At 34.4% G+C, this 18,339-nt stretch overlaps 1 protein-coding gene across 2 annotated transcripts; it reads left to right on the top strand.

The window, feature by feature from the left end:
• The first annotated feature begins 727 nt into the window (after nucleotides 1–727).
• zyg11l (zyg-11 family member, cell cycle regulator, like) lies at nucleotides 728–16,729 on the top strand. 2 transcript variants are annotated; one of them, XM_051096048.1, is made up of 15 exons: nucleotides 728–1,008; nucleotides 3,021–3,060; nucleotides 3,136–3,911; nucleotides 6,229–6,369; nucleotides 7,189–7,365; nucleotides 7,590–7,654; nucleotides 7,755–7,854; nucleotides 9,472–9,522; nucleotides 10,533–10,694; nucleotides 11,138–11,185; nucleotides 12,541–12,744; nucleotides 12,813–12,865; nucleotides 14,115–14,212; nucleotides 14,377–14,526; nucleotides 16,558–16,729. In XM_051096048.1, the coding sequence occupies exons 1-15, from the start codon at nucleotides 1,006–1,008 to the stop codon at nucleotides 16,572–16,574; spliced, it is 2,085 nt and encodes a 694-aa protein (XP_050952005.1). In that variant the 5' UTR covers nucleotides 728–1,005; the 3' UTR covers nucleotides 16,575–16,729. The 2 variants fall into 2 exon arrangements, with proteins under 2 accessions (XP_050952005.1, XP_050951995.1); XM_051096038.1 differs by having other exon boundaries at nucleotides 2,895–3,060; nucleotides 16,558–16,728.
• The last annotated feature ends 1,610 nt before the right edge of the window (nucleotides 16,730–18,339 follow it).

Raw genomic sequence — 18,339 nt, 5'->3', positions numbered from 1 at the left:
CAAATTATAGTAAAATTAATTATTAAAATAATATATTAAAATACTTTAAATTATCCAAAAACGGATTAAAATAAATGAGTAAAAAGGAAAACAAAGAAATAAATACAAATTATAGTAAAATTAATTATTAAAATAATATATTAAAATACTTTAAACATACACTTCTGCTATTTGTTTTAGAAAAAAATTAATAATAATGTAATTTAATTGGAACGAAATATTTTCCAATTAATATTTTAGACTTTCTTATAATATGAATTTTTCACAGTGTAAATTGGGTATTTATACAAGAAACTATATAAATGTCTTTTACATTTTAGAACGGGGGTCCCTCGCACGATGATGATCATATTTGGGGGTCCATGGCACCTAAAAGATTGAAAACCCTAATATTAGATGTATTTTTAAAATATCACTGTCATTCTTTTAATATCATTATTGTATGACAGTGGAGGCTAATAGCAAGTTCCCTTTTTTAAGTGTGCTGATTTATTACAACAACACTAAAAGTAGTAACCAGTATTCTGAAATTATGATTACAATGGTATACTTTGCTAAAACTGCATCCACATTGCGTTTGTTGTTCATTTGCTGAGCGCTGTCCTTATGCAGAGCGGTTTTGATGAAGTTTGACAAGCAACCAATCAAAAGTCTGTGCTGAAGGCGTCTGTCACTGAAGACACGCCCACCATAATAAACAGCCTTTCCGGACGTCACTGAAGACACGCCCACCACGCGTGATCAGCTGTCAAGATTGTCTCACGTTGCTCGTTAGTTTTTTAATAACAAACAAACAGAAGCTACAGTTGCGCTATGAAAAACTTTTAACTGTACGCAAACTGGACTAGCAGTACTGTATTTTTCTTCCAAGAGTAGCTGTTCTTCAAGAGCTCAGCGTTAGCTGCAGTAATAAGATTATTCCTTTAGAGGGGAAAAAAGCAGGCCCATATGCTTTAGACGAGCTAACGTGAACTGAACACTGTCAACTGTTGCATCACGTCTATAATGGTGAGTTACTATATTTTCTGCTCAGTAACAAACTACATGGTGTGCACGAGATAAAGTTCCTTTTACAACTGTGCAGACTATACCACAGTAAATTCAGTAACCTCAAAAGTGCCAAATACCTAAATCATATTTTTAAACGGGCAGTTGACATGCAATTTATATATATGTATGTGTCGATATGTATATAAAAATGGCTAAAATATATATTTGCTAAAATATGTTTCAAAATATATTTACATAAATATATTGTCTACGTTTTCCAATTTTCCACTTTCTCTTCTATAGATTTTGGTAAATTTGTGCATATTTTTGAACATATATTTAATATATATTTTAAAGCATTTAAAAATTGATTTTGCCCTGTATATATTTGTTTCCAGGAAAATACATTAACATATGTCCCATGTGAGGAAAACTTTATTTGTTTTCTGTAACATGGGACACTTTTCAATACAAGTAAAAATACATTTTTAAATATATTTTGGTGTATAAAGGTTTAAATTAAATATGTTTTCAACTTCAAAAATATATTTCATTGAGCTTCACTGTACACAACATATACGTTATGCCCAGAAAAAAATATTATGTATACATTCACTACAGTCAAAAGTTTTTGAACAGTAAGATTTTTAATGATTTTTAAGAAGTCTCTTCTCACCAAGCCTGGATTTATTTGATCCAAAGGACAGCAAAACAGTAAAATTTAGAAATATTTTTACTATTTAAAATAACTCCTTTCTATTTTAATTTAGTTAAAAATGTAATTTATTTCTGTGATCAAAGCTGAATTTTTAGCATCATTACTTAAGTCACATGACCCTTCAGAAAGCATTCTAATATTCTGATTTGGCAAAAAACATTTATTTAGTGGATTTTATAATGTGAATGAATTTTTCAGGTGTCTTTGATGAATAGAAAGTTTAACAGAACAGCATTTATCTGAAATAGAAGTCTTTTGTAGCATTATAAATGTCTTTATAATCACTTTTGATCAATTTTAAGCATCCTTGCTAAATTAAAGTATTAATTACTATAATTTATTTAATTTCTAAAAAAAAATATACTGACTCTGAGCTTTTAAATATTATAGTGTATAATGTTATAAAAGCTTTTTATTTCAGATAAATGCTGATCTTTGGATCTTTCTATTCATCAAAGAAAAATGTACTCAACTGTTTTAAATATTGATAATAATAATAATAATAATAAATGTTTCTTGCTCACCAAATCTGCATATTAGAATGATTTCTGAAGGATCATGTGACACTGAAGACTGGAGTAATGATGCTGAAAATGTAGCTTTGATCAAAGGAATGAATTACATTTTAATATTTATTTAAATAGAAAGCAGTGATTTTAAATAGTAAAAATATTTCTAAATTTTTACTGTTTTTGCTGTACTTTGGATCAAATAAATGCAGGCTTGGTGAGCAGAAGAGACTTCTTTAAAAATATTAAAAAGGTAGTGTACATACTTTTTTTCTCTCATTATGGTATATTATCTTGGATTAAATCTTTTTATTAACAGTTTGCAAATTTTGTATTTATTTTTAGAACAAATTGTTCATAGACCTCATTGATCTGAACTCATGCACCAGTTTCAAACAGAAATACAATGAAATGCAAACTAGGTCACGGATCAGGTTTAGAACAGCAGAAGAGTTAAATGTATTCGTTTAACATGATTTGAATACAACTGCCTCAAGAGTATGAAAAGATGTCAAACGCGTCTAAATTAGCACTAACAAAACATTTGACTTAAACCTTTCATTTAAACTCATCTGTATGAGTCTAGAAAACATCTAATTCACTGTAAGACAACAGACTAATGGTATCATTAATATAACCAATCAGGAACAACATTATACATATAGTTTTTGTTTCAGGATGAAGAGAGTCCTTCCTCCCTGACTGACATTAGTATGGCCTGTGTGTGTCACAACGTGGAAGTGCTTTGTTTTGCACAAGAAGATGGGTCACTGCAGTTTCACCACTGCCCTTTGTTTCCTCAGGAGTTGGCCGATCAGCTGCTGCGCAAGATGGCTGATGAGGGTATGATTGCTCTCTATAACCCATTTAGTTGCATGCAAGATCTGTTTATGAAGTTCTGTTTATCTGGTTTCTCAGGTGTCCTCAATGACAGAACCGTAGGCATCTTCCAGAATCTGCAGCATCTACGTTTGCGCCGTGCTTACATACAGTCCTCGCAGCTTTCAGCCGAGGCCTTCAGACGTTCGCTCTGCCCTCACAAGCTCCAAGAACTCAATGCTTCACATATACACAGCAACATCACAGTCTCAGATGTCCTCCACAGTCTGACCTCCAACAAGCTCTGCAGACAAGGCCTCCAGACACTCCATATGGACGGCTTGCGTCTGTATGGGGAAGCAGGTGAGGAGTCGCTGCAGGCCTCCTTCAGCATGCTCCGGGGCTTGAAGAAGCTCTCGCTGGCTTGGACGGACCTGGATGACAAAGGGTTGGAGGATATCAGTACTATGCCAATGCTGGAGAGCTTGGATATATCTGGTACGAACGTCACTGACTTCACTCCTCTGTTGAATTGTCAGTCACGGCTGATGTCGCTGACTGCGCATGGGCTTCAGAAGTTGGAGATGCCAACCTCCAGCTTCATCCTAGTGCTCTCAAAGCTGCAGTCACTGAGGTACCTGGATATCTCGAATGACAGGCTGGTAATGGATGGAGACAACTTGGTGCAGCAGCTGCTAGAGCACCCAGGGGGGATGCTTCCGCAGCTTGTGTCTCTAGATGTTTCGGGCTGGAGAGGTGTGAGCGATGCTACCGTCCAGGCTTTTGTAGAGGCACGGCCAGGGCTGAGGTTCATCGGCTTGCTGGCGACTGGTGCAGGAGGATCTGAGCTGCTGTGTGGAGAAGAACATCTGAAGGTAGGAGTTTTCTTCAGAGATCAGATTTCCCCTAAACTTTCAGCATGGAAGAGTAAGTTTTAGCGGTCAAAACAGCTTTGTCTGTGGGTCTTAAAGTCTTCATTTGCCCTTCCACAAATTAAGGCCTAAAAGGTCTAGAATCAGAGTGGAAAGTCTTAAATCTTTGTTTTTTTCTTTTTTATTTCAAACATCCTTAAATCAAGATACATTTACTTGCAGACTTAACATGCACCTACCAGTCAAAAGTTTTTGAACAGTAAGAATTTTTTTTTTTTTTTTAAGAAGTCTCTTCTGCTCACGAAGTCTGCATTTATTTGATCTGAAATACAGCAGTAAAATTGTGAAATATTTTTACTATTTCAAATACCTGTTTTCTATTTGAATATATTTTAAAATGTAATTTATTTCTGTAATCAAACCTGAATTTTCAGCATCATTACTGCAGTCTTCAGTGTCACATGATCTTTTAGAAATCATTCTAATTTGCTGATTTGCTGTTCATGAAACATTTTTTATTATTTTTATTATTATCAATATTTATAACAGTTGAGTACATGCTTTTTTTTATCTTTGATGAATAGAAAGAGCCAAAGATCAGCTTTTGTGACATTATACACTATACCATTCAAAAGCTTGGAGTCAGTATAATTTAAAAAATAGAAGAAATTAATACTTTTATTTAGCAATGATGCTTAAAAATTGATCAAAAGAGATGATGAAGACATTTATAATGTTATGAAAGATTTCTGTTTTAGATAAATGCTGTTCTTTTGAACTTTCTTTTCATCAAAGAAACCTGAAAAAAATCTACTCAGTTATTTTCAACATAAATCAGAATATTAGAATGACTTCTGAAAGATCATGTGACTGGAGTAATGATGCTAAAAATTCAGCTTTGAAATCACAGGACTAAGTTATATTTTAAAATATATTCAAATAGAAAACAGTTATTTTAAATAGTAAAAATATTTAAAAATTTTACTGTTTTTGCTGTGGTTTGGATCAAATAAATGCAGGCTTGGTGAGCAGAAGAGACTTCTTTAAAAAACATTAAAAATCTTACTGTTAAAAAACTTTTGACTGGTAGTCTTGTTTTCTGAGAAACTGAGCAAAATTAAGCAAGTTTATGCTGAAACAAAAACAAACATCTGTCAACAGGGTATTAAAACTTTAAATTAAGTTCAATTTTTCTGAACCCAGTGGTAGATATATATATATATATTAAATCATAAACGCACTTAATTTTTGATAAATTTCTCTTAAAAAACAAGACTTCTTATCTCATGTCATTTTGCTTAAAATAAATGTATCTTGATTTGACATGTATTTTTCTTAAAAAGTCTTCAGTTTACCTTCATAAAACTTCCAGAAACCCTGATGTAATGTGTTTTTACATGCATTTTCTGTGAGGGAGTTTTTGGTCGGGGAAGAAAAAATGTTACTGAGTTTGAGCGCCAAAATACGCACAGGGAAAGCAAAGATTAGCCTTTCTGCCTTGAGAGATATAGAAAACGACAGAGACACAGACAATCATTTTTTAGTGTCAATCAATGAACATTCAAGTAAAACTGCAGAAAGGCATTTTAAAACTTTTCGTTTTCATGATCATGCACAGAAAATGTTTTGTGACTTTTGTTAAAATTTTTAATCAGTTTTCTATTTCTATTTCAGTGTTTGGCATTTTCATTTTAATTTTATTTAAAGTTGTAGTAATTTTTGGTCATTTTTAGTAGTTTTTTTGTATGTCTGTATAGTTTTTTAAATATTTTTTTTATTTCAGTTGTAGTTTTTATAGTTTAAATTTTAATACAGTAAATTAAAATGAGCTCAAATACTAGCTGAAATAAATATATTTTTTTACATTTTATTTGCAGCTAACATTTATTACTTTTTAAGTAACAAAAATGTTTGTATCTAGTTTATGTTTTATTTTTAAAACCAAAGATCCTGCAAAATTCCTAATAAAATTCTAAGTGCACCTCAGGAAACAAAATAAAACAAATGCAATTTATGACTGCATTAATCTAATTACTGATGGTAGAGCAGACAGTGAAGCACACTGGGATCCATTGCGATTACTTATTTTTTCAGATTTACTTATTATTTCATATTTACAACACCTGGAAGCTGAATGTAAAAACTGGCAGTTCCTGACCAGAATTAGCAGCAAAGTGATCCAGGATTCATGCTGATAGTCAAAAGTCTGGATAGCTTGCAGAAAAATAGATTTCACTGCCATCCCATTAATCATGTGACAGTCAGAGCAGCAGATTTTGCCAGGAGCTCCATATACTTACTAACTTGAAAACATGTCCAGGTGGCTGGAGAGTCCAGTTTAACCCAGCTGTGTGAGGCCTTGAGGAGATACAGCGACCGGGAGAGTTTCGTGCGGGAGGTTCTTGCACATCTCTATAATCACACCAGTGACATGGAAGAACCTCAGCCACACATTTTAAAGGTACAAAAATGTCTTCTTTAGCAGATGACAATCTGGTGTATTTGTGAATAAATATGAAAGGTTAGATTGGTCTGTTACTAGGATCAGTGACAAGTATGAGTGTCAGTGATAAAGAAAAGGAAAAATCTAGTTTAAAACAATTTAGAAATTCTGAGAAAAGTAGTTTTTGTACATTGGTTTAAAATATTTGGGAATTTTCTTTATACCATTTTCAACCAAAATTTACATTTATTGAAAAAAAAGTGATGGGAACGTGACAGTACTTGAATCTTTTTTTATATTGTGACTCTATAAATATCATTACGTTTTTGTAGTGTCACACCACATGACAGCCTGAACTAACTTTGTCATAAAAAGGTCAAATTATCTGATATTTTTAAAGGCTTATTTACCTTCGTACACAGTCATATGATTTGCACGAGTGTTCTTTATGATGTAAATTCCTGTTTGTGTTTTTTTTTTTTTTTTTGCATTTGGTTACACCACATGACTTTGCTGGTCGCACCGCATGATACTGACTTGGCAGAAAACAGTTTCTGAAATATTAATAAGCAATAAAGTTTTTTTTTTCATGTTTTTTTTTCTAAGAACTACTAAATGAGAATCATGGCATAGACCCACTAGGTAATTTTGTGTTGAGATACACAAATAACTATAAGGGAAGTTTTTAAGATGACAGTTTAAATTACATGACATTTTAGACCATGCCATAAAACTTCCTGTTACTGTAAAAGATCTTGGCTCGTTTTGAAAAATGCATTGTTGTGGTGTGCTGAATGACATTTACATACAGTGTCCATGTGTCTGTTCCTGTTTCAGCTGGTATTGGCTGGGATGCGACAGCACGCAGATTCTTTGCACGTTCAGCTTGTGGCCTCTGCGTGTGTGTTTAACCTGACCATACAGGAGCTGGTGCTGGGGATGCCCCTGCGCCTGCTGGGAAATGTAATTCAGCAGCTTCTTATAGCCATGAAGAACTTTCCAAACCACGAGCAGGTATATGCATCCTAAACAGTTTGCATGATAAAGATTAAAGGGATAGTAAACCCAAAAATGAATAATTTCTCATTATTTACTCATCCCCAAGTTGTTCCAAACCTTTATGAGTTTCTTTGATCTGTTGAACACAAAATATTTAAAGAACGTTGGTAACCAAACAGTTGCTGGTCCCTACTGACTTTTTTTCTCAGTATTTAAACAGTTCATTTTTCTGCTTTTAGTTGCAGAAGAATTGCCTGCTTACTCTTTGCAGTGATCATATCTTACAGGTCGTCCCATTTGACCGGTCAGTCCACACACATTTCCTCAGTGCACTTTAGCTTGTTTAGATATTCTGTACATTGTTGAAGTGGCTTAACGCCATCTTGACCCCTGTTTCCTGATAGATACGAAGCTGCTAAGCTGATAATGGTGTTGCTGGGGAATCATGCAGATCAGACGGTGCAGAGAATGGCAGTGGCTGTGGTCTCCATCTTGGTGTCTAAGGTCATTACTTCAACACCAGCATTTTGCTCAGTATCTAAAACCAGGATAGACTTTGACATGGTGTCAAGACTTTGTTTTCTGTATTTTTTAAATAATAGTGAATTCAAAAATAAATACAGCTGCAAGCAGAGATTACCGGGGTTCAAGTGATTTAAGGCATTTAAGCACATATGAAAAAAAAGAAATTTTTAGCAAGCCTGTAACCACCTAAATCAATGATTTTAAAAAAGCGTTTTTGGCAAATACAGGTAATTTACCATAGAAATATTGTGTTTTTTAATGTTTATGACTGTTATAGCGACAGATGTGGTCCGATCTACTTAAAACTTTGCGTGCTTGTTTATAATCACCTGTCACACGTGCTCAGCAGGTTTCGTGAAGTTTTGAGTTTTCCTTTAGACTTTATAGGATTTTAGGGAAAATTTGGACAGGCCCCTTTTCTAAACAACCCCGTTATAGCTTCCCAAAGAGTAAATATCAACCTTTTTTGATAATTATTGACCTAGAGAGTCAAGAGAATTGTACTGAAGTGTTTTTTCCAGATTGAATGAAAAACCTAGGACTAGTTCACAAAAGTATTTTTTTACAACTACTCAATCATTTAACAAACGATTTGATTTACAGCAGTGGTTCTAGAGGCAAAGTTGTCCAGAATGAGGAGTTCTATCATATGATATGAATATTGTGTGAATGTGCAAAAAAACATGCAATGTACAAACGTTTACTCCTTTGAAAAATGCAGTGCTGCCCCCCAGTGGCCGATTTCTTTCAAATTTCACAGGTGCTCAAACTTCATTGGTCAATGGCGGCCATGTTTTTTTGAGATGCACAAACGTCCTTCTAGACACTTGTGGCATTTTGGACCACGACCGTGCACAGCGATTTTCATGTTGATAGAGCAAATGTTTGTGTAGTTATAGCCATTTTTGTGTTTTTTTCCTTCTTATAGCGCCACTAAGTGGCCAAGATCTGTGATTGTTTTTCATGTGACCTCAGATTGAGCTCTTACGTACATGTTCTGAGTTTGGTGAAGATATGTCATTTTGTTCAGTAGTTATAGGTATTTTGCTTAAAGTGGCCCTGTCCCATTTGAACGTTTTGGCATCCCTTTGCGATGGTGGGCTCATGATTGAATCAGTTCGAATCTGGTGTGTGTTTTGTCCGGTGTGAGCCAGTGATTTCAACACATAAGATACTTGAGCCCGCGACTGACTGTTTAGGAGTTGTGAGCGATTTTGCGCTTTTGATCGCTGTAGCGCCCCCATCAGGTCGATTGGGGTGAGCCTTGGTGATGTTGTAGGTGGTGGTGTACCACTATCCCTTCAAGTTTCAAATCTCTACAACTTACAGTTTGGTCTGCACAATCAGTTTTATGTGGAGATTGCTGATCCTTGGCCATTTCAACAATTACAATAGCGCTTGAACCCCTAAAAAATAGTAGTTAGGAAGAAAAGTAGTGAGCGGTGTTTGTGCACTATGCAAACATATTGGCATGGATTCTCTTGAGATCTATTTATATGAACAAACATCTTTTATCATATTGTTTTCATCTTTGGGACATTATTAATGAGTTTTTTTTGTACAGCTGGAGAATTAAACTCTCACACTTCTTTGCAGTTGAGCACTGAGGAGATCTCAGAATTGGGTGCAGAGGAATTCATAATGAAGGTAAATGCTTTTTTCACAGGTGGTTTCATTCGCTGTTGCTGTTTCAATCCATGTGCTTTGTTTAAAATAATTTATCTAATTGGGTGTCACAGTCAAAATTGCTTGTAAAACACTTGTTATGCTGTATTACCATCAAATCTTGGATTCAGTCTTTCTGTCAACTTGTTTTTTTTTTTTTTTTGGTTTTAGATTTAGCATTGACCATAGGACTCAGTTTTTGAGTGAATGTTGTTTGGTGATAATATAACATCAGATATTTATAAACAATTTTTGTAGGCTAATTTTTGACTGGTAACACTGCAAGTGTAACAAGGTGGGAAAAAAATTAAACTTAAAGTACAAAAAGTGTCCAAAAACGTTGGAAGTTGATATACCTTGTGTGAGCAAAGTTTTAGTCCAATGCAATAACACTGAATAGGGTTTTTGAAAAAGAAAATCCTCTCCTGGTCAGAATAACCAGAACACAACATGAGGGTTAAAGATGTAATCAAAGTTGTAGTTTTGTGGCTTTTAGTTCATGTCTGTTAGCTTTAAAGCATCCTTAAGTGTACCCTTGGAGGTCGACAAAACAGCTCAGAAAATATGTACATTTTAGTGTCTTTCTCATAAGGTTAAATGGGTCAAACATATTCATGACTTGTACACAGTGTCATATAAAATTGTTCGTCCTATAAAATATAGAATAAGAAAGTCCCTGCACCTAATACCGCCTGTCTATTAATAGCAAATAGCAAGTCATCCCAGACTGTAATGCTATCTTAAGGATTTAAAAAGACAGGCCTTAGATATATCCCACACCATATATATACCAAACACGCCAGCACAGGTTCTTCAAACTGTTTCATGTGGCCTCACGCTAACCATAGTGTCACATGTGTTGTTTTCTCTGTTCCTTAAAGTGTTATAGGATATGTGAATGTTTAATGACTCTATTGCAAATGACTGAATGGACAGATGAATCATGAATAGACCAAACCAATGCATTTATTCCTCTTTCTGTGGTAGCACAGCAGTTGCTGAGTATCGTCCAGCAGAAGGCCTCTCTAGGTGTGGTGGACTCCACTCTGAAGTTTGCATTGAGCGCTCTGTGGAACTTGACAGATGAGACGCCCACCGCGTGTCGCCATTTCATTCAGTGCCAAGGAATAGAGCTCTACATGGAACTGCTGGAGGTGGAACACACACATACACATGATGGGTTTTTATGTTTTATGGGTTCCTTCCATAGGCATAATAGTTTTTAAACTGTACAAACTGTATTTTCTACCCCCGTACTCTAAACATGCCCCTTACAGAAAACATGCTATTTTTACTTTTTCAAAATACATCATTCTGGGTGATTTATAAGCTGCTTTCTTTATGGGGACCAAAAAACATTGCCACAAGTTTAAAAATGACTGGTATTACTATACTGTAGGGAATGCAGGGAATACCAAGACCCCACGCACACAGCTAAAGACTGGAATTCACTACACAGCTTTTGCCCAAATTTTTCGGATTTAAGCTGACAGATTTAATAGAAATTGTGTAGGGTACTGAAAATTAGTTTGTAGAATATTATGAAGTGGTTGTTAATTTCCTGTGTCTTCACATTTCTCTCTTCTCTCCTCCACAGTCTTATTATTCTGAGTCCTCCATCCAGCAGAAGCTCCTGGGCCTTTTGGTAAATGTACTTTTACCATGTTATATGGTAGAACTGGTGGAAATGAATAGATTAATTACAAAGTAAACGCCTAACCCACTCTGACATGACCAGTTTTGGTCACATACAAATCTAAAAGTACTTAAAATGACTCATCATGTATTGTTCACAGAAGATTTGTTAACCAGTGGTCAACAAAGAATTAAAATATCAGTAATAATAGATGAACGATGACTAATTGTAACAAGTAAAGTGCCATAAACTACTCATGTTTTTATTTATTAATTTTTTTACATTTATTTTACATTTATTTATTTATTTATTTTTTTTTATTTCACGTAATTTAAAAAATGTTTAGAAATACATAAATTAGATCAAATTTGGGGTTTTAATATATGTGACCCTGGACCACAAAACCAGTTATAAGTCGCACGGGTATATTTGTAGTAACAGCCAACACTACACTGTATAGGTAAAAATTATCAATTTTTCTTTTATGCCAAAAGTCATTGGGATATTAAGCAAAGATCGTGTTCCATGAAGATATTTTGTTAATTTTCTTCCCTAAATATATGAAAACTTAACTTAATTTTTGATTAGTAATATGCATTGCTAAGAACTTCATTTGGACAACTTTAAAGGTGACTTTCTCAGTATTTTGATTTTTTTGCACCCTCAGATTTCAGATTTTCAAATAGTTGTATCTTGGCCAAATGTTATAGCTTTCAGATAAATCTCAGTTTCCAAAAAATGACCCTTGTGACTTGTTTTGTGGTCAGGGTCACATATAATATGTTAATATTGTAGTATAGGTTGTTTGTTGATAGTGTTAGGTAAGTGCTCTTTCTTATGTCTAACTCTTTGTTTGTTGAAGGGGCAGGCTGAATCTAACTTCTGCATAACTTGTGCAACAGAAAAGACACCGTAAAGAAAAAAAAAGCACTGATTTAGTGATTTTTGATCTATTCTCTAATTTGGGGCAGGGTAACCCTTTTTGATTAATGTTCTATACATAAGCATTAGGTATGATTAACCAATAGATGAGCAATAGATTTAAAGCATTTACAAAGTTCATAGGTCAATGATATTTGTTATATTTACTAATACATTTTTAATATTTAAAACTGTATACATTAAAATGTGTTAATATGTTGTGAACATGACTTTAGACTAATACAGTTATTGCAAAGGGGCGGTTTGGACTCCTTGAAACCTTTAGAAATGAAACTGCTATGTTTTGTCTATGTTAATGCAAGAAAAAAATAACATCATGGTCTTTCATGTTTTTCAGTGGAACTGAATTTTACTGTGATGTTCTTAAAGTTTATCTACTTTAAATTTTGCATACATTGATCATCACTCTCTCTGTGCTGTAGAATAATGTAGCAGAGGTGGAGGAGCTGCGGGTGGAGCTGATGAATGAGGATCTGGTGGAGCACATTCTCTCACTCCTCATCAACCCAGTGGTGGAGGTGAACGTCAGTTACTTTGCTGGAGGGATCCTGGCTCATCTCGTCTCAGTCAGGGGGCCGGTGTGGAGTCTGGACGCTGAGCTGCTCAGGACAGTGCAGGAGAAACTGGTAGGTGTTTATGTACATGTGTTGTTTATCTATCATAGCTCTTTATGCTGAATCTCTTTCACTTTTAGCACTCTTCCGTCCTGTCGTGGAGTTCTCCTGACCATGCAATGGTTTCTTACCGGTAAGTGTCTTAATATATACTTTATTCTATATTAAGTATACTGTATTTATATCATAGCATGCAATAACTCATACAAAAGACTGGACACACCTAAACATTTGTTATTTATTTTGCTACCAATGCAAGATAAAGTAAATACCAAATGAAAATGAAACATTTTCAGTATTAATAATAAACAGCAGCCAAATATTGCAGTTATGCTTAGTAATACTGAGAGAAGCAGAAAATGTGATCACAATTAAAATGTTTTTAGAATAATAGTGATGTCAACAAAACTATGATATTACACAAATGGAAATATGAGAATTATGTAGTAAAATATGGAAAAAAAATTACATTTGGTAGTTACATTTATAAATGTCTACAAAATGAATTTCAAGCATTTTTCTGATTCAAAAAAAAAAAAAAAAAAAAAAAAAACAAGATCATGAGAAACATAAATTTAGCTTGTTCTTCAAAACATTGCTCGCTCAGCTAGCTGCACTTTTTTTGTTGACACTTTTGATTGCTTTATTAAATGTCATGATGTACAGCCATTGCATTTAACTCAACTAGATATTCATTAAAACTATGCGACTAGGCAGAAGCTTTTTGAACAAAAGGATCATCGGAAGCATGAAACTGTATATTATATGAAAATATATTAACAAATTAAAGAATAGTTTATCCAAAAATGGCTCATCCTCATTAACTGCCGCCACCTACTGGATTAGAGTGTTTAATGCTGCATGTTACACAGGAGAACATGGACTGATGTTACCATTTGCATGAACAGTACAAATGCTTAGAGGTACAGTTCATCGAAAAATAAAAATGCTGTCATCCTTATTCGCCCTCATGTCATTCCAAATGTGTATACATGTATTTTATCCCTTCTGCAGAGCACAAAAGACAATATTTTGGGGATTTTTTTTTTGGCTCAACTATTTCTTTAAACAGGTTGTTTCTCACCAAAACAATTGGTGGAATTGCAAAAACTAGCACTTTTTTAAGTGTTATAGCGAGTCTGAATGTATGGTTAATGAATCTAATTCATCCAACTAACTAGTTTTTTATTTCTTTTAAACAAGAACGTTTATATTCAGAATAGAGAAAGGTGGGAAATCTAATGACTGAAGAACGTTCTGGTCGCTCTTTTCCATGCATACACAGCCCTGTTCATTGTATTTGAATGAAAAAACATCATGGAAATAGTCAGAATTTCAAAACATACGGTTTTGAAAAGGCACTATTCATCTCTCTCTCTCAGGACGTTCCAGCCCTTCTATCCTTTGCTGCACGTCTCTCAGTGTTCTGGTGTTCAGCTCTGGGCTCTTTGGGCCATACAGTTTGTCTGCTCTCAGAATGGTAAGAAAAAACAAGAGAGGGTAATAAACCGCATGCTCCTTGAGTTACATGTTAAATCCCTGGTGTATTTGCTGTTGCATTTCACAGATGTAAGTAAAAATGAAGTACTGATAATAGTGTAATGTAGTTCACACTGTGATTATAGTCATATTCTGTTGTTGTAGCCCCTCAGTACTGTAATATGCTTCAAAGTGAAGGAGGAACAGACATATTAAGGATCCTGAGCTCACATCCAGACACACACAGTGATGTGAAGTGTCTGACAGAAAACATCCTGAAGATCCTGGAGCGAAATCTTCATCCTGCAAGCTCAGGTACAAGACGTGCTAGCATTATCAGGGATTTCTAAATCATGTGAAATAAATGACCACACTGCTACGATTATGTCTTGTAAGTGTTGCTCCATGGTGCTACTTATCAGACTGATTATGTATCACTTAAAGGTGCTGTATGTATGTACTAAAGCATCAAAATACCATGTTTGCAGATATTTAGGAAACCTGCATACTTTACATAGTTTACATACTTGTTCCCTGAAAAACAATGCCACAGCCAGTTATTCTACTTTGAAATGTGCATTCTGTATCGGAATGTTTGTTTTAGTTTGTGTGACTCCGCCCACTGCCAATTTACCCAATAGTGTTTTGACCAAACACAGGGTATTGTAACTATGGAAACCAGCAAATAACAGATGTCACAGATTGCACATTCTACCTGACCTAAAAATTCCTGGCATCCATCTAAAAAGCTTAAAGGAGAAGTCCACTTCTCCTTTAACAACAATTCACAAATAATTTACTCACCCCCTTGTCATCCAAGATATTCATGTTTTTCTGTCTTCAGTCGTGAAGAAATTATGGTTTTTGAGGAAAACATTTCAGGATTTTTCTCCATATAATGGACTTCGTTGGTGCCCCGATTTTGAACTTCCAAAATGTAGTTTAAATGCAGCTTCAAAGGGCTCTAAACAATCCCAGCCGAGGAAGAAGGGTCTTATCTAGCGAAATGATTGGCCATTTTTTTTCGGAAAATAACATTTGTAATACTTTTTAAGCACAAAAGGTTGTGTAGCACAGGCTCTGGGATGCGCATTTACGATGCTATGTACTATTGAATCACATCAAAAGGTCACACGGAACATAGGCAGAACTACAGACCCGGTGTTTACAAAGCAAACGCGCAAAGACTAAGAAGATGCAAGTAAGTTTGTAAACGCTGTTTACAAACAAAAAGCTACAATGATGTCCTCTCTAGTTGTAGGAGAAAATATGATGAAGTTTTTCACCATACTCAGTACACAGATGATGAAATTAGACGTGATTCATAGTAGTGATGGGAAGTTCGGATCATTTTACCGACTCAGACCTTTGAGTCTCGTTTAGCAAAATGAACGAATCTTTTTTCGAGTCATTTTGTTCATTTTAGCAAAATATAATTAAAATGTTACTTGTTACTTCCCTAACACATCTACTGCTTACACAAACGTTGATCACACTACAAACGAGACAAAACTATAATGCTATAAGAAACACAAAAGATTCATTCATTGTTTACTTGGGTCTTTAGTCTATGATTAGCTCACCTCACCTCTTATCTGACAAGTTTTGAGGTTTGAGTTGTTCGTTCATCACGTGACAGCCCCATAAGAAGATGAACGAACGACTCGAAAAACCCAAAGACTCGAAACAGATGAACTAATTCCAGTACAGAACCTAATAGGATGTTGCACACGTGTGACTGAACGAATCATTTGCAGAGACGACTCGTTCTTCCCTAGTCACATTGAAGAATTGTTCAAAATTAAAGAATCGTTCAAGAACGACCCATTACTAATTCGTAGCATTGTGGACCCGCATCCCAGAGCCTGTGCTACACAAGCTTTTGTGCTTAAAAAGTATACAAATTTTTATTTTTCGAGAAAAAAATGACTGATCGTTCTGCTAGATAAGACCCTTCTTCCTTGGCTGGGATCGTTTAGAGTCCTTTAAAGCTGCATTTAAAATGCATTTTGAAAGTTCAAAATTGGGGCACCAATAAAGTCCATTATATGAAGAAAAATCCTGAAATGTTTTCCTCAAAAACCATAATTTCTTCACGACTGAAGACAGAATGACATGAACATCTTGGATGACAAGGTGGTGAGTAAATTATTTGTAAATTGTTGTTCTGGAAGTGGAATAGATCAATGTACAGAGTAACACTCGTCACCTTCCATTATCAGCTGCATTTGTTTCTGTTGCACGTCCTCAATCTGGCAACCCGACCGTCAATATTCCATAATGCAATGTCTGTATTTTCAAAATTTCAGAACACTGATTTTCTTGTTTGGTTTATGCTTTTTCTAGTGGAGGATTTTCATTGACGTCACAGAAAAAATGGATTCATAAAGGGATGTGCCACTATGTGTGCTGTAATGGAGACATTTTTAGAGGATTTGGAGGATTTTTAGATTTAACAAAAGAGTTCAAGCACTTTGCTGGTTCATTAAAAAATTATTTTGCTTAATCTAAGAGAAATGGTGTTTTTTTTTCTTCAGTTTGTTATTGAAGTCTGTGATTTGAAATTGTGAACAAGTTATTTTCAAATATATTTCACAAACACTTTTGCTATTGGTCAGACAATAACATAATCCTGCCCCAAAGCTGTGTAGGGTTAGCCAGGATGCTCAAACAGAGCATTTGAAAAGCACCTTTTACTTCTGTGATACATAAGGTTTCAACATCTCCAATTCTTAAAAAATCATGTTTCCAGATGAAGAACTACTACTCTTGATCAGACAAATAGCTGTTACCATGGAAACTGAAATCATGACAAGACAACTTCAGAGGCTGCATCCTTCAAAGCCTCCCTCAAATGTGGCCTCAAATGCATCCTTCATTTCCCAGGCCATGAAGGATACAACTACTGGATACAACTAATATTCAACGCTCGTGAACTTCGGATACTTAATCCTTGTTGAATATGGCATGGAGAAAAGGGAAAAAGAGAAATGGGTAAGATTAACAAATACACATCAATCACCCAGCAGCCCAGTAGGTGGTGGTATAAATGAAGTCTGTAACTTGCCAGTAAACAACACAGACTTGTAATTAAGTTCAGTTTAAACCATATACTTTTGCTTAATTACATTTACAAGAAAAAAAGCTATATTTTGTTTACTCCATTACAATTTTATACAGACTCAAAAGTACTAAGTGCACATTTCACATGTAGTCATTAAATGTTTCTCAGTGATAAAAATAAATAAAATTTGGTCTTTTTCTTTATCCTATTGTGACCAACAGGCTAATCAACCACGCTTTATTTTATTTATTTATTTATTTAAAAAACAAAACAGTAAGTTTTATTTTAATGTAAAATATAATTGGTCTGTGGTTTACTATGGTAATATGATCTTTCATCCTTATGAACAGGGTGGTTCCAAAATAGACAACAGTTGCTGTTGCCTCAAGCTTGAGAAATATCTAAACATTATTAAAAGACCAATCATATGTTGGGAAAAAATATATTAAATTCTTTCAACTGCCCCATCAAGTGGCATTTTATATATATGTTTATATAGTTATATAAATGTCTAAACATAATTACTTTTATTTTTATTTTTAAAGTGATTATTAAGACATTTTAAACAATAATTAATAATTGTTATATATTTAGTATATTTACTCAAGATACGCTTAACATATGACATACACTATATATACAAAATAAATCGTACAGGTTTGGAACAACATGAGTGTGAATAAGTGATGGCAAAAAATTTTATTTTTGAAAATTTACTATTATACAAATACTAAAAAATTCACTTTTGTGGTCCATGGAAGAAAGAAAGTTACATGACTGTGTAACAAGATGCATTCTACACCCCTAGTAATAAAATTTTACATGGAATGTTTTGTTGTGTATCAATAAACCACCAATAATCCTTGAAACCCCTTGAGTCCAACTGTGCTGGTTGCCTTGCTGAAGGTACCTCCTGAATCTAATTTTGGATAGACTATAAAGGAGACATATTATGCCCCATATTGTACAATATGTAATAAAAGTCTCAGGTGTCCCCAGAATGTGTCTGTGAATTTTCAGTTCAAAATACTCCACAGATCATTCATTATATCATTTTGAAAATG

The sequence above is a fragment of the Labeo rohita genome, chromosome 2, assembly GCF_022985175.1.
Source record: "Labeo rohita strain BAU-BD-2019 chromosome 2, IGBB_LRoh.1.0, whole genome shotgun sequence".
Classification (NCBI taxonomy): domain Eukaryota; kingdom Metazoa; phylum Chordata; class Actinopteri; order Cypriniformes; family Cyprinidae; genus Labeo; species Labeo rohita.
Note: the sequence above shows the minus strand (reverse complement) of the source record. Positions and strands in the feature narration are given on the sequence as shown.